The 24,515-nt window shown below is 36.7% G+C and overlaps 1 protein-coding gene across 1 annotated transcript in view; it reads right to left on the bottom strand.

Annotated features, from left to right (window-relative positions):
* Nucleotides 1-24,515, bottom strand: part of MALRD1 (MAM and LDL receptor class A domain containing 1) — a 268,374-nt gene that overhangs the window by 54,878 nt on the left and 188,981 nt on the right. Inside the window, exons 33-34 of the mRNA XM_086467325.1 lie at nt 18,412-18,613; nt 2,996-3,271 (exon numbers count right to left, since the gene is read on the bottom strand). Of these exons, the coding sequence (XP_086323451.1) occupies nt 2,996-3,271; nt 18,412-18,613 (478 nt within the window). The remainder of the gene's footprint in view (nt 1-2,995; nt 3,272-18,411; nt 18,614-24,515) is intronic.

Here is a 24,515-nt window from a genome sequence, read left to right as displayed (position 1 = left end):
TGTAGGTCTAAAACAGCACTAACATAATACTGTACAACCTAACTGCTGAGTGAAATCTACTGGAAATTCTGTCCACATAAATCTCTAAGTCATGAAGAAAAGTATTTCTGTGGTAGATATTGTGGTTTTAGTAGAGATCTGACTAATGCATTTTTTTGTTTGGTTGGTTTTTTTTTTTGTCTTGGCCTTCTTTGGGGGTTTTTACTTAATCTCTGCAAAATGCAAGATGCATTTTGACAAACGGTCTTCATCCCAAAACAAAACTTTCTTTGGTGAATTCCTGAATTCAGAAACCAGAACATTTTTGACTGTCTATTGTTGCACTTCAGTGAATGAAATTGCTAAGGGACGAGGCACACACAAAATGGAAACTGCCACTAATTCCTAAATTTTCTAAAATCAGCGGGAAGAGTTGGTCTGCGCCAAGAAAAAAAAAAAAAAAAAAGTGTTTTCCTATTTAAATCTTACTTTGTGTTCATAACTTGTCTTGGTTTGAAAGACAGCTGTCTGCGGAGGAAGGCAGGAGCCTCCCTTGAAATGGAAAATGCAACCCCCTTCCCTCCAAATGATTATAATTTTGAAATTAACGGGCCTTCAGGCAAAGATATGGGGAATAGGAATGACAATTCTTTACTAATATATATATATATATATATATATATATATATATATATATATATAAAAACCACAAAGCAGGAAAAAAAAAACAACCCACTGGTTTACACTGACAGAGTCAGAAATACAACTGCCACCCTGTTAGGGTGGCAGTAGCAGTCTGATAAGATGCTGGATGCAGTCCTCCTGAAGTGATGCATGTAGTTCTGTGGAAGCAGCGATCTTGTAAAAGGGTCTGGTCTTCCTCCGAAGGTCCAGTGGTAGGTAGGTAGCTCTTGTCCTCTGGAACTCCAGTGGGGGAAAAAACTCCTCTGGGAATCAAGTGGAAGAAGGCTGCTAGGGTGTTCGAGACCTCAGTTTTTATTTGACATGGACTGCTTGGCTCCTTCCCCCCCGGGCGGAGCATCTCACAATGGGATGGCGAGTCGTGAGGCAGTTCCTTGATGGGCCATTAACAGGAGATAGTCCAGGAGCGAGTTATCTGTGGGTCAGGCGATAAGGCATTGTTGTGCCCATTAACAGAAGATAGTCCAGAGGGGGGAGGCAGGGAGCACCGCCCCACCTGGTCTCAACAGCTCCTGAAGATGGTGATAGAATACTTTTTTTGGACACATTTTACACTGTAACCTAGGACATAATCCACCCCTTATTCTACATCTATATCTACATATACCATCTACACCATACCCAACTCAATGCCCCCTTACAGATACGTATATACATATAAACACAATGAAACCTTACAGAGAGTTCTCACTTAAAATTAGGTTCCCCTTGTGGTACACAATGGGTTTCCCCATTTTTCTGCATTACCCACCAAGTGTAACCAGGTCCTTGAGCAAAAACAACCCCATGGAGGGGTATGCCCTAGCCTGACGTGGGATTAATCCAGTCTTTCCTAACATACCTCTTGTGTGTACCACTGGGACTTTATCTCCGTCCACTGTGTGCAAGGGTCCAGACTGGGCGGGACCAGCTCGATCAGCTGGTGGTAATAGAATACTTTTTTTGGGCACACCTTACACTGTAACCTATGGCATAACTGCTTAGGAAAAAAAAAAGAAAAATTTAAAATCTGAAGAAAAATCCCACTCGCAATTTGTCCTGTTATTAGCGTACAGATAGGCTGGACTTAGTAGCACAACAATCAATTTAATGGACTATGCAGAAATTTCAATAAAATGAATAAAAGTTTTGAGATAGTTACTTTTTCTCTCTCTGAATTTCTCTGTTGACAAACTTACATGGTGATTCACATGTTAAAAGTAGGCAGCTAGAGATGAAATACTGCACTCTCATGGTATATACATTTCAATGGGAGAACCTGCTTTGACAGTAATCAGCTTTTCACTGGTTCCAAACTACCACTAACTGCTTTGCCTGCAACCAGTATCTTCTTCAGAGAAGAAACATGAGTTGCTGTTTCTGTATTCTTATTTTAGATTGTCAACACTTACGTGTTTATGTAGCGAAAACTGAATTTTGGTTAGCAATGCAGTTACAGATTTAATTAAGTTTCCACCCCACTCAGAACCTCAAGGTGCGCAGTATCTATGGAGAAGTTTTGTTCTTTGAATCAATCAGGACATAATTTCCCCCACTGCCTGGGAATTGCTTAGAAGTCAAAGGCAAGGAAACAATATCTCAGATGTTTGGAGAATACTGATAATCATGGAAATCTTGTGGTCTTTGGATTTTGGGATTTTAGAACTGGATTAGCTGCTGTGTGTGGAGTTAGGATGTTCATGTTCTAGGATACAGCAGGGAGGTCTCTAATAGAGGACAGGTTGAGGCAGAAACGGCCAAATGAGGATTAATGAGGAGAGGTTTATTTGAACGTAGGGACATGTGAAATTTCTACATGCCTCTGGGGCATGTAGAGTTTAAGAAATATCTCCAAAATCATGTCTTTAGCCAAAAAAAACCACAGAGCCCTCTTCTAAACAGAACTGCCTAGAAAGGCATGCACAGACCAGACTTGACTTCAAAATCCTTGAAAGATCAGTCCTGCCTTGAATGTTACTGAATAACAGCACTGTGAAAGTCTATCTATCTCTCATATTGTAATCAGAGATGAGGCAATGCAAATGCAGCTGACTGATCTATGGAAAAAAATGGAAATGCTTCCAAATATTAACAGAAATACAATGCAAATGATTTTAAACATTTATCAAAGTTGGTAGCCAGGGAATAAGAATGCATTATTTGCAAATATAGAGTATCTCTCCAGGTAACACATTATATGTGATACAAATAGTATTTTTCTTGTTAAGGGAATAGTGAGTTTTACACTATATTTCATTATGTTGCAGTTTTTCACACCACTGTTTTAGGAAAGTAAATTAGCATCGCCTTAACTATAGCAATGAAAGTAACTTACGGCAGCCCACTTCATCTTCGTTAAGGTGGCAGTCAGGCACACCATCGCATTTCAGCAGGGATGGGATACAGCCTTCGGAAGGACACAGGAATTCTGTTTGCTTGCAGGAGCCTGGAGACATGGTGGCAGGCATGTCCGTGGGACAGTTCGTTTCATCGCTTCCATCCATGCAATCTTCAGCCCCATTGCATTTCACAGCGAGGGGCAAACACTGCTGCATGTATGCACATGTGAACTGGCCACTACTGCAAGTTGGAGGGTGTGGATCACCTGATTCTACAAGAAAAAAAAGGAATATTTATTTATTCTCTTCTTTCAGTAGTCATCTATACTGCCTTTGAAATGTACGTAGGGGCTGCTGGGAAGGCAGCCGATTTTGATTACTAAACTCCCTAAAAAAACCCAAAACAACTTGTATAAAAACACAGCTCCTAAGCACAGAACACACTATTGAAAACATTTTGTCTCATCACATTAACTCCATTGTTGTTGTTGCAGTATTTTGCTTCTAAAGCTCAAATTCAGCATTTGTTTTGATCCTATTATTGCTCGTGCCATGTGTAGAACAGTTAATACCAAAGCATTAGGAAAACTTATCTTTCTCCCTCTATCAGAAAAGGGTTAAAACAGCCCTCAAATTACAATCTTCTTCTATTTGTATATTGAACAGGTGAACAAAAATCAAAGACTATGTAAGTCTGGATCAACAAGCAACTCGTTTCACGGAAAGCTATTGCACACAGTAAGGTCTGACCCCTCAGCAGAGTAAGAAAAAGATTTTCACAAAGTAACAACAAAGATTTTTACTGGTTAGTTTATTAACACTCTGATTCTGTAGCTTATTTTGATGTGATAGAAAATTAAATCAAAGAAAATACTGGATAAAAGTTTCCAGGACACAACTGAAAAAAACCCAAATATTAAATTTCAGACTTTAACTAATTCAGCTGACAAAAGAAGAAATATCCCATACTTACTTGCATTGCTGGAAAAAATACTGGAAAAATCTTTCTGTGATCACTTATACAAATTAAGTTATCTCAGACACTTAAGTCCCTCTTTCTTCCTACAAAAATCATTGCAACTAAATTTTACCAGCAGAAGCATCAGCACTATTTGTGGAAGCTGAATTCTAAGAAGCTGGCTATGTTAATGCTGTATTCTTTACATCAACAATGTCTCCCACGGGAGCAATATGACAGATTCCTGTAATTTTTTTCATGTGCAGGGAAAAGAGAAAAATCTCCAAATTTTAGTCTTGTCTAGGTCAATTTGCAGCAGATGTGTAAAGAAAATAATATTACAATTGTTAGAGACAAGGAAAGACAAATTAATGTTACCACTCTTGTAAAAGACAAGAGAAGCTTTGCTGTTGACTTGGTCTGAAGCTGAGGAGATCAAGTGCTGAAGTTCGTGGGTGGGAGCTTTTTGAAATGGTGCAAGCATTGCTTTCTGACCTCAGAACTCAAGTGTTACTGCTGCTTTAAGGCATGACACACCGTAAGGAAATACATGGATTTTGGCATTATTTTACTACTTTCAATCCACTGGTCATAGCTGTATGTTTGTGAATTCTGTGATATCAGACCGGGGTTTTACAACGGGAGAACTTTGCTGCTACATGCTCAGTTTCTAAAATACCTGCATCATGAATAACAACAGCGTTTTGTACAAAAAATTAACTGCTAATGCATTCAGATAAACAGAATACTAGTGTTATTTTAGTACCTGATTTCTTGTGGAACAGTTACAAGGAAAAAGAACTCACACTGCTGTCCAACATTGCCCCTTGCTAGCTTAGCAATTTTTGATTTTCATGTTGACTTTTGTCAGAAAATAATAATTGAAAAGCTTCACACAATAGAATATTCCTGACATAATTTCATACTGCTTGTGTCGTTAATTTTATCATGCTACTAGAAAAATATATTTCATACATTGGACATAATCTAAATATAAACCAATAATAATGGATTTTGACACAGTGAAAATAGTAACCTACTGATCTTTTGGTTTGTTTGTATTCAGAATTCCATCATATTTCCCTCAATGACATGTACTTTTGACAAGCTTGCACTTTCATGATATGTGTTTTATAAATGTGTTAATCTCAAAAAATTTTCATTTATGCTACTTCAAACAGCTTATGAAAGTTGTCTTTAGATAGTTGATCATAGACATTTAAATTACGTAGTATTTTTCAACCAATAGATAATTCATAATAGTAGCACACAAAGATGTTAGAACTGGGTTTGTCATGAAGAATTTGTATATAAGGCCATGATTCTGCCAAGATACCAATGAAATGTATGGAAAGTCACTGGGAGAACGCATTTCTCTATTGATATAAAACTGGTACTGTTAAAAATAAAGCAAATCTTATGCAATTAATTTTAAAGAAAATGAATTAATTTGTATTTTTAGTTTGCACTTTGGAAAACTAAAAGGTATGATGATATTACTTAGCATTTTTTTCCTTCTCCTACTTGTGACCCTTTTCCTCACAGTGCCTGGGGGCATTTAGGCAGCAAAAATGCTGCAGTCAATTCCATTCAGGCATGTGCTTTTGTCATGACATAGTCCGGTTTTAGTTTTTCTGTGTTTGTTCTGATACAGTGGAAATTAACCCCACACAGTTCTAATACATCTGACTTTCCTATGGTCACTTATGTTGCAGGAAAGGTTGTATTTATAGTATATTGGTGAGCATTTTTGACCCAGTTTAATTTCCTATACCTGTCCTGTTTGTGATATGTTTGCCAACAGGTTTCTATCTAGCTTTGTTCTGAAAATTGCAATCCCCTCTTAATAATACTTGAATGCGTTTCTTGTTATGAATCCAGGCTTGAGTGCTAAACTATCTTCAGGCTTTTGTAGCACTGAGCAGTTTAGCCTTACGGTACCAGTCATATAAAGCACTTATGCATGTAAATGATCCCTTACTGAAACCCATACCTAGGCAAAAGTTTGAATGCTTTATAGAATGGGGGATTTTTTTTTTTTTTTTTACTATTATTTTTATCATGATTTCCTGTTGTTGTTAGAAAATAATGCATAGAAAGAAGTTCTTCTGGACTTGTGTAACAATAGTTTTAGAGTATGCAGTGAAGATGTCTCCAATCTATGCTAGAGGCTAAATTAGGGGTAAGGTTAACCAGAGGTCTTGTTGAGGTCTGTTTTATATTTTCAGTACATTAATAAAAATCAAAAGCAGTACCCTGAAATTAGCAAAATAATTTTAGATCAGAAGAACAGATAAGATGAGAATATACCTCAAAGTCTGTAAGAATATCACCTTGCTTATTAACTCACATTATGTACAAATTAGCTCACAGCTGCTTGGTTTCAATAGGAAAATTATGCTCTGGATGACATTCTACAAAATTTCATGATTTTCGTGATCTGCCAAAACTGTTTTCCCAAGTTCAATCTATTTTCTTCACATAAAGTAGGTTATAAATGCTTTTCTAAATTATAAATTAAATGTGCCTGGTAAAAATTTTGAAAATTTATAAAACATTAATTTGTATATAGCTAACATTTAAAACCAAATAATTAGGAATATGCAAATCTAGAAAATCATTAACTAATTCCAAATGAAATCTCAAGCAACATATTAATGCAAAACTAATTACTTTCATGCAAAGCTACCATCTATGTAATTATTTATTTTAAGTTCATCATTGCAGTATCTGTTACTGACATGTTTCATTCTAAAAAGTGGCAATACTAATTCTGTTTTCTTGCCGCTGGGAAAAATTGAACTAAAATGTTAACACTGCGATGTGGTTTGCAGTGAAAAATGAGCTGACACTAATGAAAGACCCACCATAAATGCCTTCCTTTGTGCTCGGTTACACGGTGGTGTACTCACCTGACTCAGCCTTAGAAAATAACTTTAAACTTATGCATACACATGAATATCCACTCTATAGATATATATGAAGGTTATGTAAACAGCAAAATCTGAAGTGTGTTTTTTCAATGGAAATTGGACTATCTGTTTGAGGCCCACGGGGAATTTCAGTGACTCAAAATCGTTAGATTCAACAACCACCTAATAGTTCATGGCAAAAATAATGTTTCCCTTATCTTTTGCCAAATGCAGAAAATGCATTCCCAGCCTGGTGCTCATCTCCTCCAGCGCTGTGTGGCTCTCATTTTCAGACCATGTTCAGGAATGGAGGAGATATTGTGCAGGTTACTTTTTGAAAAAACAGTATCTATTTGAAGCTGTTTAAGGATTTGGAGATAAATCTACCGAAAATGATGTGTCCTAAGGAACACAGGAAAAAGCTTAACTTTCTGTATCCAGGCTGCATGATTTCTGAAAAGCAGGACTGGAGATCCTCAGGAATACATTCAGTATCTGCACACAGATGAAAAGCAAACTAATCAAAAACAATTTGAGAGAAAATAACGTCTGCTCTGCAGAACACCGAGCCTGGATTTAGATCTGCATGAAAAACACCAACAAATTGTTGATGTTCCATTATAGCTGAAGGAATCAAGATTTTTTTAAGTTGCAAGCTGAGGACATGTCCTTATTTATTTTACTTTCCATTCAGTGTTTTATTTTACACTTATTTTTACCTCACTTATGGCAATTAAAATTAAAGAAAGAGTTTAAAAATGTGCATATAGTATCTACTTGTACATCATAAAAAAGACATTTCAATTAGGTCATATGAAGTAACTTTTTAATTTTGTCCTAATCCTGTGTGAAACCTACTCATGCAGCTGTGCTGGGTGAGTTATGATCTAATGACCAAAAAGTGCTACACTACAGCATCGTCACACTTTGAAGAGAAGTTTAGTGGTTGAGGTAGATACAAAAAAGCAAAAATCAGACCAGTGTGTAAAGCAAAACAAATTTCGCATATATTGCTTTATGAACCCAAATAACTGCAGTTGAATATATCTATATTTAATTCTTGTCAGATAACATGGGTGCTTTTAGATACATTTTTATTTCAACATGCTAACCATCAAAACTTCTGTTACACTAAATACACTAAAAGAGTTTGTGAGCTGATGATTTGGGAGCAAGGAGCCTTTGCATATGAAAAGTGTTAGTAAGTGCTCACCGTCAAAGACACACTAACATGTTCATGGGACAGGGATTTGCTAAAAGCTTACTGTTGTTTGACAAAGATTTTCTGTACACATATGCTTTGCTGTACTATTGTCTTTGTCCTCCATGGAGTGTACTGGTCTTGTTTCCTGACTGTATGCCAAACTTCACAGGTTGGCACTGTAAACATGTTGCCTGTGAATCACAGGGATTCAGTCACAGGAAACCACAGAACTGCCTAGTACCCAAATGCCAATATAAAATAAATGTTTGTATTACACAGTCATTAACACAGCGAGGAACGTACTTAATTTGAACGAAAAAAGCCTCCGTGCCATCCAACTCCTTTTTTCCTTTCTCGTTCAGATACGAAGATTTCTGGTGCACAGAAGGTCTCCATTTATAGTTATATACCATGTGTAACGGTAAATTCTAATTAAGACTAGTAGACGTTGGCATTACAGTCAACACCAGGAAGAATGAAATAAAGTTACCACATGTTATTATGCAGCATTAACTCAGTTGTATCCGAGCTTGCTCTAAAGCCCATTGAGGTAAATGGGACGACTCATATTGATTTTAATGGGCCTTGCATCAGACCCTTGAAAACTAACAACCTGTCTGATATATTTGCATAAGTAATTTGCCTACTAAATCTAATAAGAACAGTGGACCTATTAACTGTAGCTCAAAGTGGCCAAAAATAACCCCCTCCAACAGTTCTCATTAGACAAGAGTATAAATTAATTACAGACCCAATCCAATGCATTAATTAAGTTGAAATAAGTGGCAGTCTTCACTTTGACTTCACTAAACATTGGATCAGGGCATGAAGTCAGCCCATTCAAGGTGGTTGCAAGGAAATAACCTTGTTAAAAACAACTAAACAGACTAAAGTTGTTCAAATACTTTCACAATCTGTCTGCGAGTCTTTATCAGTGTCAGTAAAGCTTCTGCTAGAAAATAAAATGTTACTTTCAAAGCTTGTAAAAAGACAAAAAAGAGGGAAATGGAATATGGCTGTTTGAATCCTTAAGTCTCTTCCCCTTGTGAGGACAGAGGAGTATGGGGCAGAGTGCTGAAAATGATGCCAGAGACCCTGTTACAAAGCCAGAATTAACAAAACCAGAACTTGGCTCAATGACTTCAGAGTTTTGTATGTCCATACAGAATTTATTTTAAATTCTCACAGTTTGCTAACATGCACACATAATGGAAAACAGGTAGGTTTACTGCCAGTAAAATCAAGCTATGATTTATAGTTTCTGCTCAGAGAACTACCGCTTCTGTCTGGAACACACTGACTACCTGTGATAGCAATACGGCAATATTAGACATATTTCTGCGAAGAACAGTCCAGGAATTGCTAGCTATGCCTGCTATTGTGATGGATTTATTTATTTGTTTATTTATTAGGAACGATGAAGAACTGGAGAAGCTGTGAAGCTTTAGTTTCCAACAAAATAAGGTGGGCTGGACTACAGGACTGGTTTAGAGCAGTTTCTCGGAATCAGCATATTTTCATAGCTGGGGTGGGAGCATAACACTAAGCTAAAGCTTTTATTTCTGAACTTCTAAAGAAAGGTAGCTTCTACAGGTATGAATTTATCATTAGCTGAGAAGAGCCCTGAGGAAAACTTCAGTAAGATCCATATAATTTCTGAGATAAATCTGAGCTTGTGATCTACTCTTATTGAGGAGAAAGGAAAGTTTTACATAGTGAAGAAAATGAGAATTTTCTTCTCTCTAAGATAGTATCATGGAACTATTTCATCAATTATTTCTCTCCGTCCCTCCAAGGAAATATGTTGATTTTAATGAAAAAATTAGCAAGGGAAAATATCATCTCTGTGATTTGAGCCTTGCTTGGGGGTTTTGTGGTGTAAACAGATGTGTTTTGGAGGTTCAATATTAATGAAACTATTTTAATATGTTATTAATAAATCCAAAGATTTTTAATTTCCTAAAAGGCATCTAGCTTGAATCAGAAGATTTCAGTATTCTGTACAAGTATAAGAGGGCAGCGAGAAATTGAAAGATTCAGACAAAGATATATTTATTTATTTAAATATACATGACATAATCGCATCCAGGGCTTGCCGATAATTATGCTAGTTTGTGTATTTTAACTATCTTATCCTAAAATTATTCCCTGTTTCCCCTCCTGTAAAATCCACAAAAAAATGCGGCTTCACCACCAGCTAGGTTTGTGCACTGGAAGATACTGAAATAGGCTCAAGAAGCTCTCTAAGGTACTAATGCCCTGGATCGTAATTTTTACTCTTTAAAAATGCAGAAATGCCCTAACTCTGCCAAGCACTGAGGATCTAAACCATATTCTGATTGGTTTCAGGGAGAAAGTAATTAACTAAAGAAATCATTCACAAATATCCTCGGTATCTGCAGTCCTCTATCACTACTAATCTTGAGTTCTTCTTCCCCTCCTTTGTTTTCACAGCAGCCTCCCCCAGCAGCTCACCCTGAATCATCTCTTGTCCTCGAGGAAAGAAAGTCCCTGAGCTCTCAACCTGAGAGATTTCTGCTTCACTGCAAGCATGAGCAGACAAGCTAACAGTGATTCCCCTGGCTCTGCAACTTAAAGAAATAAGAAGTTAAGATTCCGCTACGTAGTCTTTCCCCCTGATCTAACACTGTAGTATCAGCAACTCAGGCAGCTAACTCTTCCAGTATCTCCTACGTTCAGGCTCTGGCAGTTTCAGAGATGGACCATTGACTTCATCTAAACCTTTGCCGGATGAGTTCTGTTCCACTGCAGAATTTTCTCACTGTTGCCTCACACACACAGACACATGCATGCACACACTTCAGCAAGACTCTCTGTATCATCATCAGGATATTTTTTTGCACAAACAACGCATAAACACTGGCTGTACTTTTTGGGTTGTTGCCTCTTAATTGGATACAGGCATCATTTATGCTTTTCTTACAAGAACTAGTGAAATGGCATCTACTAAAAGTGCAAGAAAGCATATAAAATCACTTGCAAACGGGTGGTTTGCCCATAATGCCTTTTTTCTGGTTTGTCTGTTTAGGGTCTGTAAAGCGAAACATTTTGGCCATTTCATATTTTACTTTTCGTTTCAATTCAGGATTCTTTATTTTTATGACTCTGAAAACAAAAAGGGTTTGGACATTTCCAACCTGATACACAAAATTACAGAGTTTATTTTATTTCATTCTCTTTTCAGTTGGCAGCCAGATAGCATTATGCAATAAGAAGTAATTATGAAGGTAGTTATCAAATATTTTTGAAATATTTGAACACTGTAGCTGTATGCTGTACAGAAAACCTCTTCATAAAGACAAATAATTCTACATTCAGAAGTGTATCTGAATAATGTGCATGGAGAAAACAAAATACTCAATTATGTCTCATCAGGGATTTCTCTGTATTGGAAAAAGCAAAGGGTGCCCGTAATAAAATAGTGTTCAATAATGTGATTATGTCATTGTGTAGAAACACACAGATCCTGTTGCAAAGCAAATGGAAGTCTGTGACAGGAAAAGCAGGAAAGGTTTATAAACAATCAGAATTCAAAGAGCATGTTCCATGAGATAGAGATAAAACAGGGGGAAAAAGTCCTCAATATATGTTATGAGAAACAAATAAATAATAACTAGCCAAGGTTTTATGAAATGAGCATTTCCAGTCATATGTACCTTTGCTCTGTGGCTTCCAATCCAAAATCACAAGTGAGTTAACTTCTGAAGAATGGCTACTCACCATTTTCTGAAAAATAGTTACCTTCAAGATACCATACAACACCTAAAATTGTAGTAGCTCAGACCAATGGTTTATTTTGAAAACCTTGACCAGTGACCATTAACTCATTATCCACACAGAATTATTTTTTACTTTTTCTTTATGTTATCTATATTATATGGAAATAGTCTTTATAATCACAAGTCTTTTACTAAGTTATTTCAATGAAAAAGTCTTAGAAACAAGCTTCCTTCTGCTGTTTCAATTAAAAACACTCATCTGATTTTGTATTAGAAGATATCCGTGATAAAGTTTGTTTCATTCCACCTTGAACAAAGATAATGGTCTATCGTTCTGGCCCTTTGGGACACTCTTCTTCTCAGCTTGGTGCCTGAACCTTCACCTGTCATACCTTTTTGGAAGGGTAGTGCATATGGATATTACACAAGGCTGATTTCTGCTGTTATTTGGAGGTCAATGGAAAACGTTTTGCTCTGAAAGGACTTCAGGATTGGTTCTGTCAGGCACACTTCTGTTGTGAGATCTGAAACTGCAATATAGAGCAGTCCTGAAGAAATCCTACCCACCAGACAGAAAAGTGAATCACTAAAATTTAAATAAAAATTTTATTCATTTCAAGACCTAAATGAGAAAGCACTGAACAGCTTTTCTATTCATTAATATAACCTAGATTCACACAAGCATCAGCATATAATTTCATGCCTGAACATTAAAAATATCCGTGATGTTAAAAGGGAAACTGATGAGTTCAAGGGAAAAAAAACCCTGAGGATCATTATTCTGCAGCTACATATGGCTCAGGAATACTCTGAATTACAAATGGCTGGCAGTGGAGAATGTATCAGGGGAAAACGGTACGTGTAGTTCCCCTTTTCTTATACTCTTTCCCAGGCGTCCATAACTGTTGGAGACAGGTTATATTGCTAGCTGCACCTTTTCCGTACTATGGTTGACCTGAAGTTCTGAGTATATCTATCCTGAATTTTGTGAGTGAAATATAATTTCCTTTGTCCCAGGACTTCTTTACAATATCAGCTCTTCTAGATAGTTAGGAAATATGATCTATAGGGATGGATCTGGCTATCTCTCATTACTGTCTTATGATATCTCAAAGAAATTGAAGGTTTGATTTCTAGAGGATATTAGGTTTTAGGGCAGTGGGAAGCCTTTGTGTACATTTAAAAAAATACACCTTTAAAGTACTAGGTGGCTTGGTCTTCAATGTAGAGCCAAATCCAGTCTTGTAATTCACAGATTCTGATTTGCTGCTTCTATTATTTTTTTAACGAAAGTGAAGCTGCAGTAGGCTGCAGGGGGAAATTTGTAAGGCTGCCAGTCCTTTCTCATGTGTTAAGTTGATAGGCTAAAAAGACTCTAAGAAATGTTTTGTAAATGATGGAATGGATGAATGAATCACAGAAATAGAAAAGGCTTTAAAATAAAATGATGATGACAACAAAAAGTGGTTCACAAAACAGAAGAAAAGAAGGAAAATACTTAGCAACTGCAGGAAGTAAACTATGAAAGAAAACATAGAATAAAAAAAAAAAATTAAAAAAACCAGAATGATAAGGAAAGGTGGAGTAGAAGAGAAGGCAGAAGTACACTTGGATTTATTTTCTTTAAACTGTTAGTTATTTCACTAAGCGATGTTGATTCTGAACTGGTGATAAACACTGAAAGTATGACTGATGGTAGAAAAGCATACACTCATTTCTCAGACACTCTAGAGCCTAGGGCACTGCATGATGTATGCACTCCTACTTACAGTAAAGATGCAGCCCAAATACTCATCTTAAAGTGTCAACACTATTCTCTTTGAATAAATCAAAACATAAAGCAATTACTTAAAGCAGTACTATTTAGAAGTCTAAGTTCACAAAGAGTTGTTGCTAAAGAGGGGCGAGCAGGTAACTTCACAGCATGAAAGGGCTGGAGCGGCAGTCAGTGCTGGCTGTGTACTGAGATTTACCTTCTTCCAGCAGAAGATCTCCTCAAGTGCAAATATTTTGCTTGGGTGATCTCTAGAAGAGATCACAAAATATATTTACTGTTTATTTGTTTCTTGAGAATACTCTCCCAATACGTAAAACCACTATGCAACAAATACCTCACTACTTAACTTACACTGATTTGTCCATCTAGTTTATTTCTCCAATGAGTGAGTGGCGAAACATAATATTCTGATTTACATAAGCAGAATAAAGTTTTGATGTTAGGCATATTTGGGTTAATGTTGGTATTTAAATTAAGTAGAAGCGTAAAGTTTAAGAATTTCTGTGGTGCTTCCTATTTCAGCTGAACTAGAAAATACTATGAGAAAGGTATTAGTGAATACAAAATCTGATTCAATACTTCAGTATTCCTGGTCCATCTGAAACTAGGAATGGAAATGGTTTTTAACATTTGTTTTTTAAATAAAGAGAGTTTGAAAAAAATCAAGGTATTACTTAAAAGTTTAAAGATGGTTAGAACTGATTAACAACTAAATTCTTTGGTCCTTAAGATGCACTGATTCCTCTAATAAAAGATCTTCACACACCTTTATCAGCAGAAGATAATGGATCTTGAAAAGTGATAACAGTACATCTCATCTAGTGATTAATTCTGAACTATGTAGATCCCATGCCACTGGCAGCAGGCACTGCAGCGTGCTCTATGCATCGACATCAGCTAGAAGTTACTTCTGCAGGCCAGGGACTGGCTTGACCACACTTTGTTTAAATGTTCAGAAATATTCTTGGATCTGTAAAACTCTCATGGCTAATGAGGGCTGAATACTTAAAAACAAATAAAAAACACAGCTGAATTAGAGCTGCTGGTAATGCTTTATTGCTTAGAGCTCCCAACCGGCTAAATTGTAATTGCTTCTATGTAGAACATGCTGCCTCAGAAAACCCAAAGTAATTAAAGACAAGCCGAAAAATAATAATATAGAGAGGTGAAAAAGATCTGCAGCAGAAAAGCTAACTTCTGAAAGGGAGAACATTACACAAAACCTGTCCTGCAGGTAATACACTGAGCTAGGTCTTTGAATGAACTTGATGAGCAAAAATCAAAGCAGGACTGACAGTGGAGTAGGTAAACTTTCCCACCGTTTCTGTTAAAGAAAAACGTTCTTGCTCAAATATCTACAGGGCAGTGATTTTATACTCTTTGAAGGTAATATCTTCAAATTTTATCATCTGAATTTTTAAGCAGTTGCTCAGCAGCAGTTATTAGTAAAAGTTAACACCTCCTTCTAAGTAGCTGCTCTTTATCAGAAACAGTATTAAAAAGTCAGAGATAGGTTTTTCCTCCTAAACTGCTGTGGTTTATTTTATTATACAGTTTTTGTGTAGTTCTCTTGCCTCTTCACAAGCACAGATTTGGCCTACTTGGCCAGCAAGGCTTATTAGGATAGAACTCTTCCCAGGACCAGTACAAAACCATGAAAAAATAGAAAGTCGGCACACTTTTAAGTAATAGATATCATTTTTTGTCTGGACAGGAGATTATGTATCAAATCACAAACTCTTTAGGAGATTGCCTTCCATTAGACAATTTTTTTTTTTTTTTTTTTTTTTTGAGAAATACACACCTGGGACAACAGGAGGAGTGACTATAAAACTGGGGGAGGAGGGTGGATGATAGAAAAAACTGGAAGAATTGTCAGGGTGCACATACAACTGTGGAGTGGTTGGTGGAGGCAAAAAATGTCTGGGGAATGTAAAAGGAGGATGCCTGAAACCGGATGCCAAATTAAATGAGAAACAAGAGGTGAATTAGTAAAATTAGGAACTGTAGAAGCATCAGGATTGAGGAGGATGGATCTAGGATGGCACATTTAATGCAAACTAAAGGTTGTGAATGGAGGTATAAAGAAAAACAGTGGAATGGACAGAATACTCTGTATCTAATCCCAAGTAATGGATTTAGATGAGTGGAAGATGATCTACAGCAGAGCGTGAGAGAGGGATGCAATGTGACAGGAATTAAAAAACATGAAAAAGACCTCTTGCAACCAAGGTTTGACAATTAATCTTTTTCCAATTACAACTGAAAGTTTGTGTATATTCAGGAAGAACTGCCTAATTCATAGAAGAAAAATAATCTGAGAGCTATCAGAAAGCATGACCTTCAAAACTTCAGAAAGTCTCTAAACCAAATTAATACAGATTGGGAAAGACTGGGGCAGGGCAGAATTTATTGTGTTCTTCTTTTGTTCTAAGACATTTCCTTGGGTAATCATTATTTGACATAACAGAAGACATGCCTAGGCTGCTTTCAGGGTAATATAATTTATGCCACTCTCACAAGAGCATAAAGAATAGACTTACAAAAAAACAATGTTTCATAAACAATTCAGGTACAGATCCTTCCTATATCTCTAGAAATCACCATAAGACAGACATAGAAATTGTCTGGAGGGTGCAAGTAAATACGAAGACATGTATCCTGCATTTAAGTTAAATATGTCAACTGTCCAAGGAAAAGTCTGTTTCTTTTTCAGATGAGATAATAGTGATAGTACAGAATAGAGCAAGATAAACTACTATTTCCGTTTTGCAAGTATTGCAGCTTGTAAAAACTAATTCCAGGCTGACTGCCAGCTTACCATAGAAAGGAATAAATTGACTCCTGAAGATGTCTACCTCTTCTGCAGCTGGTCAAAGAGCTTAGATGACCAGCTAAGACTGTCTGATTTATTTTTAGGTGGTTACATGTAGATAAGGTATGAGTTTTTGACTTATCCAATAGACTGTAAGTAATCGACATAACTCTAACAATTTTTCTTAAGGCTTTCCTTATGATATATCATATTTGTAAGACAGACAGAGTATGATACAAGTTATATACTTTGAAGCGTTCTACAACTGGAAAATCTCTGAAGAAAAATAAGGTGAATAAAAAATGTTGCTCCATAAAAACTACCTGATTTCTATAGTTCTGATTATTTCAGGATGCCTTATCATACACTTTCCACGGAAGATTTCCTTTCTCTGAATTCATGTTTGTTCATAAGAAATTACCAAAGTACAAGTTCCATTAGATTAGGGAATTGATTTATATACAGTGTTGGAATATAGACCTAGGTCTTCCAGTTAATTACAGCTACCTAAAATATATAATTTGAAAGTTTCCCTTTCTATTATGCTATATTATACATTCTATTGTGCTATATTATACATGAAACTGCCTTAAGTAATTCTTAAGGTATGGTTAACAAAGCTGATTAACATAATAAGAGTAGAATAAGCACCTGTTGATGTATGTAGTCTGCAGCTCATTGAAGAACATTCCAAAATAATATTTGCTTGAGCTTATTGGTGGTATTATTCAGAGAAAATAAATAGAACTTTTGTTCATCTTGAGACTGAGAATATGCCACAAACATATAATTTCATTTTAAGCCTTAATCAGCGTGTGGTTAATTCTCCAAGGAGCTGCTCAGTCATCACAATAAAAAGCCCAAACAGTTTCTTGAACAGCATGACAACTAATTCATACACAGGCTATCCTATCCAAACAGTAAAAACTGTATAAATAGAAAGAAATGTTATTCAAGAACAGTTTTATAACATTCTTATTAGCATTTATTTAACCATAATCATTCCTAGTTGTTCCTCATGAATGAAGACCTACACAAAACGTTTTCTGTTTCATTGGTTTTCTTTCTCTCTTGGCTCTTCAAAACAAGGAATAGACAATACTCCTACCAGAATCTGTATTTGCACATATATGTATTGTTTTTTCTTCTGATACTGTATCATATGTTATATTTTGTTTGCAGAGTAAACCACTACATTTCTCCCAGAATAATCATAGCATTATAAGGCATTAGAATTTAACTCTTTTTGTTTTGTTATTTACACAGTTCAAATCACTTAGCTTGGGTAGCAGAAGGGAGATTGTAAATTCTCTAAAAGCCTGGCAGAGGGGTAAATTTGCTATACTGTTATTTTACAAAGAGATCAAAGATAAAAGAACTAACCATTTTCTTTTTTTAAATAATTGTGAACACCGTTGATACTCACAAAGCTCTTCCATCACAAACTAAAGCCTTCTTTGACTATTTTCATACAGGAAAAAACCAATACAGTAGAGTGATGGTAGATCCCTCTCAAGCGTGGTTCATAAAAACACTAACAAGCCCTCAATGACAGTAATAGTCTGAGTTGCTATAATTACTCATATGTTCAACTGCTAGTTATGTCACAAAACTGTTTTCCACAATCCATGAGCAAATATCTTTATTCAGATACTGCACTCAGCCAACAAATACATAGGAGTCCCTCTGGTAGGTATGACGGTTCCTTTCCTTCAGGGAAAAATTTGCTAGTTAAAATTTTTTGTGAGGGTCTTATAAGATAGATCTGGTCTTTATTTCCTTTACAGGTTTTTTTTTCCCTTGAAAAGTGCATACTTCTTTAAATGATTGTGCTGTGCCCATTTCTGTTCTACATTTTTTGGAATGAAGTAGAAGCATAACAGTATCATAATAATTTCAAAGAAAAACCTTCCAGACGTGATATGCATTGAAATGTGAAATGCCACAATTTTCCCCTGCCCTCTGAAAAGAAAACATGTATCGTATGTATTTCTGTAACAGCATACCTCCGTCGATGCATTCTGGTGTGAAAGAAATGTCATCAAGAGCAAATTCTGTAGGTTCACTACACCCCACTTCAGCTTCAAAAGCAACTCTGAAAGGGCTGTTACTGGAGAGGACTACATTTGCATACATCCATTTGTTTTCTTCATTTCTACTAGAAGACCACATAAGAATATCCATTCCATGTTCTTCAGCTGTGTATACCTGTTGACAATGAAACCCAGGAGATGCAACTGAATCAGCATTAAGGAACACAGGAGTACAGCTAGCTAGAGTGACAGAGCCCAAGCCCAGTAGTGCGGTTACCTGCCTCAGTACGACTGGCCCTCTTGGACATGGTTTAAACCCACATCTTATTGGTGATAACTACTTTTGCTAATGCTAGTTCAGCTGCAAATAAAAAGCTACGGTAAAAACAAAATAAAAAGAACTGCTAATACACTCATTAGTTGGAAAGCCTACAGATAGTCTCACCCTGACACACAGAAGCTAACGAGTAAAGACCTAGCCCCAAATCCATCTAAGCATTGAAGAAAATACTGAGAAGGATCTTGAGCTATCCTTTCATCTCTAAAAGATGACCTCCTTATGGTTGATAGAATGGGTGAAGATTTTAGGTATACAAATAAAAGGCTTAGCCTCTAGGGATTTAAGTCTGTTGTCTGGTACAAAAATACGATGTTTCAGGCATTCACAGTAAATTAGCTCAAGCGTATTTAGCAAAGCCATAAATAAATAAAATAATCAAATAGTGAAAGCAATAAGAATGACAATGAATTAATTCACTGTTAATCAACAACTGACGAATTAATGCCAAGCTCAGGAAATTCTGGAGATTACACAGGTAGTTGCTCTTCCCACTCAGGCATCCGAAATCTTTATACAATCTAAACCAGCTCAGAAATAACTAAAAAGAACTGGAATAATGAAAGTAAGCACATTCTAGCCACTCCAGATGATAACTATTTCTTTAAGGGACTGAATATTTTAATAATTATTTAAATGCAAAACCTGAGGCCCAAGAAAGTTGTAAACTTAAAGCCATACTATTAGTCTGTATAACTACATACCTTTGACTCTCCTAGCCAACTTGGTGGGACAAATAAGCTAAAAGCCCAAATAGCACAGTGAACCACAGAAGTTGGTGTATGGATTAAAATATCTCTGATGCCTGAACACTCTTGCACATCATTTCATTTTTTGGAGTAGAGGAGCATTAAGAAGACTGACAGACAATAATCCAAATCAGGACCTAATTTTGTCAAGCCTGATGTTCGGTTACAGGATGGCGTAACAACAATGTCTTGTTGCTGTCTTCTTAAAAGCATGCATCTTGCAGGGCTAAAAGGACACATGTTGAGAAGAAATAGCTGATTCAACCCATAAAAAAAAATGAAAACCAGCTGTATTTAATCACATTATCAGGCTCTAATGCCTTAATAAGTTGAAACCCTTAATAAGAATAACTCTACATGTGAGGTTAGGACTATGTTACACCACCGGTGGGTGTCACTGGAACCATTCACCGTATTACCAATCATGAAATACAACAATCTCACTGATCTAGAATTTTACAGCATATAACAGTGTTAGCATGGTTTTACTATTCCTGTATCATACAGTGGTATTTTCTACTTTTGGAAGTTTAATGTTGAGATAATATTGCTTTCAATATATCTCATGGTAAAATCTCACAGCTGTACAAATAGCTGTTGGAGAAGGGGGAAGAATTTGAAGACAATACTAGAGACTCTTTTAATAGGACAGTTAAAGACTGGCCCATCATTTAAAACTAGTTGGTTCTTTCCATTTCTTTTTGTTGGATTGGTAGGAGAAGTTTTTAATCGTAAAAATTTCTAAGCACCCTGCCTGCTTGAGCAGTTCTGTCTATGTACAGAGAAATTGCATCATGTCCATACTGAGCCTGGTCTTTGAGCGTGGAGTCATTCTGTGTACAAACAGATCAACCCTGCAGCTCAAGGTCAGTACAAACAATAAATCCGTCATGAAACCTGCTGTGTGTATGCTGGCCAATGGGTCTGGGGTGGCAGCAGGTCACACTGGGTATGAAATGCAACATTTTAATGACATCAGCTTCTGTTCCCATAGATGTAAGGTAATTATATATGCCTTGTCTTTCTTTGCTTTGAGATTTAACTCATATTTACCATAGAGTAAGGGTATGCAGATATGTAATTACTATGGCTTAGTTACTATGTTAATTTGAGTGGCTGTGTCCTCCATTAGGCTTGACTATAGTTTAAACCTGGTGTATGGTTTCTTGTAACAAGCACATAGGTAACCTGTGGAAACATAGCATTTAGTGTAAATCTCTAAACTGACACATCGGAAATCTCAGGTGAGGCCACAGCTCTGCTCCGTTTCTCATATACACTCCTGGGGAAATCCTTCAGTCCCACTTTCCGCCAAAGTTCTTCTGAATACTTTTACTTTACTTCTCTAAGTCTTTATCTACCTGTAACTATGTCAGCAAAGTGTCTGTGTTCTCATGTATCTTCGAAAAAGTTTAGCTGAAATTTCTGAAAGTATAATACATAATTTAAAATATATATGCTAACTCAAAAGAGGTTACAATAGAGTTCAGAAAAATGGTAAGTCCAAGGAGTCTGTTCCTTTAGCCAGCGATACAGATACTCTGTCAGAGGTTGTGCCCACAGAAAGTGAAAACACAATTATAAGATGTAATACTGTATTCTTTGCTGAGGTTACCCATGATACTGAGAGTTTGAAGCATGTTCTGCATCAGGAAGCACATTTAGCATATACAAGATTTTTGCTGGCCTGTGTAAAGACATATGGCACATGAAAGGTAGAGCAAATTCTCACGGATATGACCTTCCTAGAGCCCCGGGGAGCTACAGCTGTGTGATGCTTAGTGCCTCTAGAGACTACAACACCCCCCTACACAGCATCCTATGAATTGCGTACAAGCTAGTCTGCTAGTGGAAACAATTGAACATCTAAAAGAGGAAAAAGCTTGCAAGATGAATCCCACTATAGGGCATGTAACGAAAAAAGATCTTGTAGTCAAGTCCCATTGAACAACTCTGTATTTATCAGTGTGTGGAGACTGCTCCAGCTAATACTGACTTAGTTGTGGGCTAAATCCCATCATTTTAATTTTAAAGTAACAAGCATGTATTGTACTAAATACTCACAGTATCTGTCTGTTCCTCATTCTGTCCCGACACCATTTCTAACTCACACACACAATTGAAATCATAAAAAACTAGGAACCAACAGAAATAGAGCTATCACTTCATTCACTGCAGAGTGAAAAGCTCAGGACTCAAGATACCCAATACACACTTCATGGCGATTTTCAGAAGAATTTAGCATGATAATCTTCGTGAAACAAATGCACGAGTGAAGCTTTTATACTTGCTTCTTGGACTTTTTCCAAGGTGCTTTTGACAGCTGGTTCATTTGTAGTCCATATGTGAACACCATTCTTTAGCAAATCACATTTTCCTGCCTTAAAATCATGACTCAGTTCTAATTCTGCACAGCATGTCCTATTTGTTAGAAACTTACGAATTCTTTTTTCAGCTTCTGTTTCATTTGGGGCATAGAGAAAGTGCATGTACATCTGAAGGTCAGAAAATATAAACTGCAATTTTCTACTTAGTCATCAGCAGTTACGACTCATGTGGCTATCCTGTACTCTCATGCTGACTTTTCACGGTAGCCTGTTATCTTTCTGATCTTGCCTGTTGGTGTGCTGGAAGGTGCTATGTTCTGTCTGAGCAGACTAACAACCAAGAATCCAATGCAGAACTAAAGGATGCATAATAAGAGGTGTGTTCTCCCATCATTCCCAACACACAGTCTTTAATCACCAGCCAAGGAAGCAGGAAAAACTTGTGAAAGACAACCTGTATTTTCACTTTACTAGGCACCAGAGACTTGCATCAGCTGAGGAAACTTCCCACTCACTCCAGTGAATAATGGTACTGCTTTCTGCTCTACATCATCCTTGAGATCACTCTTTTGAACTCCTCACGTTCCTTGGCAGTCATCATTGCACACCTTCCTAGGACTGAAGCTACGCCAGAGGTAGACTGAAATTGTTTCTCTAAAGCCCATAAATCAGATTAGCAAATTGTATCACAATTCAGTGACATAATAGAGAAGCACTTTTAAGTTATCTACGTCTTTTCTCTTTATTCCTTTAAATATGAGTTTGAACTAATTAAAAATTCATTAATTTTCAGTAAAATTGACCTGTCCTATACCAAATTTTACTACACCTCAGTTCCATTAGTATCAATGTAATGGGTCTGCCTGAAATGGAGCCCTCACCGTGCTGTGCAGTGGTAGCTAGATAACACACCAGTGTTTTGACTACTGCTGAGCCGGGCTCACACAGCACCAAGGCTGCTTCCCCAACATTTCCCCAGTAGGCTGGGGGTGGGTAAAAACTTGGGAGGGGATATAGCCAGGACAGCTGACCCAGACCGTCCAAAGAGATATTCCATACCGCATCATGTCTGCTCAGCAATATAAGCTGGTGAAAACAGGAAGAAGGGGGGGACATTCGTTTCGCGTTTGTCGTCCAGAGCAACTGCTACGCGTACCGGAGCCCTGCTTCCCAGGAAGCGGCTGGACATCGCCTGCTGATGGGAAGTAGAGAATAAGATCTTTTGTTCTGCTTTTGCTTCTGCGTGCGGCTTTTACTTCATTAAACTGTCTTTATCTGACCCACGTGTCCGTTGTTATATTTTCTCTCCCCTGTCCAGCTGAGGGGGTGAGAGTGATAGAGTGGCTTTGGTGGGCACCTGGCATCTGGCCGGGACCAAACCACCACAATCAACAAATACCAAGGCAGAAAACAGATATATTAGTTTTACTATCACATCAGGAATTAATTTTGGTTTTAATTCTGAATTGTATGACAAACACCTGAAGTAAATGGATAGAGGGGGAATGTTCAGGCTTAATAAAAGCTGAACATTTTCTGTCTCTCTGACAGATGACCAATAAGATCCCCATTGGAATGAAACTCGTGAAAATCACCTCCATTTCTTGCTGAAACTTTTCTCTTGCTTCATTAAATGCAACTAAATAGTTGTAAAAACTTAGATAAATGCATTTTTTGATTTACATTTGCAGCATAATGCAGTAAAAATTGTTTACACTGAGAGCTAGTCTTGCTCAAAGCATATTAATTGATGTATTAGACTAGTCATGTATCTAGTGCTGAATAACTCACCTCTCAAAGGCTGTTACTATTTACTCCTAAGGAGAGCTAATGCTTTTGTACTTAATCATTATGAAACAACTTTTTTCTCCTGTTGGCTGATGTTCAGATCTCTTTTAAATAGCATCCATTCTATGTTAATGCATGAATTGCAGTAAACTTGGTCTCCTTTTTAAAGATAACAATAATAGCTTGTGCTTTTGCTTTCCCTATGAACAAATTATGGAGCTTATGACAATAGAATTGTGCAACTGAAATGTGCATTGTGAATACAGAAAAGAAGCATGTTTAATTTCATTTTCTCTGTTTTCAGTGACTACTTCTTTTTCTAGGTAAAAATAGGATTATTCCCATAACTTCAATTATTTTGTGTAGTTCTACTATATCTACTTCCTATACCAATACATCCTTCATTTTTATCTTTCTTTTTTTCAGATTCCCTGTGTGTCATGTTAATCACACTTCTTGGTATGTTCTTTCTCTTTCTTCAGAGAAGCACTTTTTTTTTAAATTCAGACTTGACCAGATAGCTGTATTTCAGATAACAGCTATAACATCAGCTTTTGTGCTGATGTTATTATATTCTAACACATTATTCAGGCTTCCTATTACAGTTTGACTTTTTGCACCTCCAGTGGAACATGAACAAAATCTTCACTGAGCTGTTGCTTTTGAAGTTTTGCTGTTGGTTTTGTTGTTTTTCTTACAGTTCATTTATATTCTTGATTTAATAACAGAAACAGTTGATGCTGAAATAGAGTATTAGTTTGATAGAAAAAAGCAAAATGCCCATAAGGGTAAGCTGGGTCTGTGATGGGGTGATAATTTCTTGCTGAGTATGTTATGAATATTGTTATGTGTTTCTACATAGAGAGTATATGTTGC

Source organism: Leptosomus discolor, chromosome 6 (assembly GCF_034619465.1).
Source record: "Leptosomus discolor isolate bLepDis1 chromosome 6, bLepDis1.hap2, whole genome shotgun sequence".
In the NCBI taxonomy this organism is placed as follows: Eukaryota; Metazoa; Chordata; class Aves; order Leptosomiformes; family Leptosomidae; genus Leptosomus; species Leptosomus discolor.
This window is presented reverse-complemented; position numbering and strand designations above follow the sequence as displayed.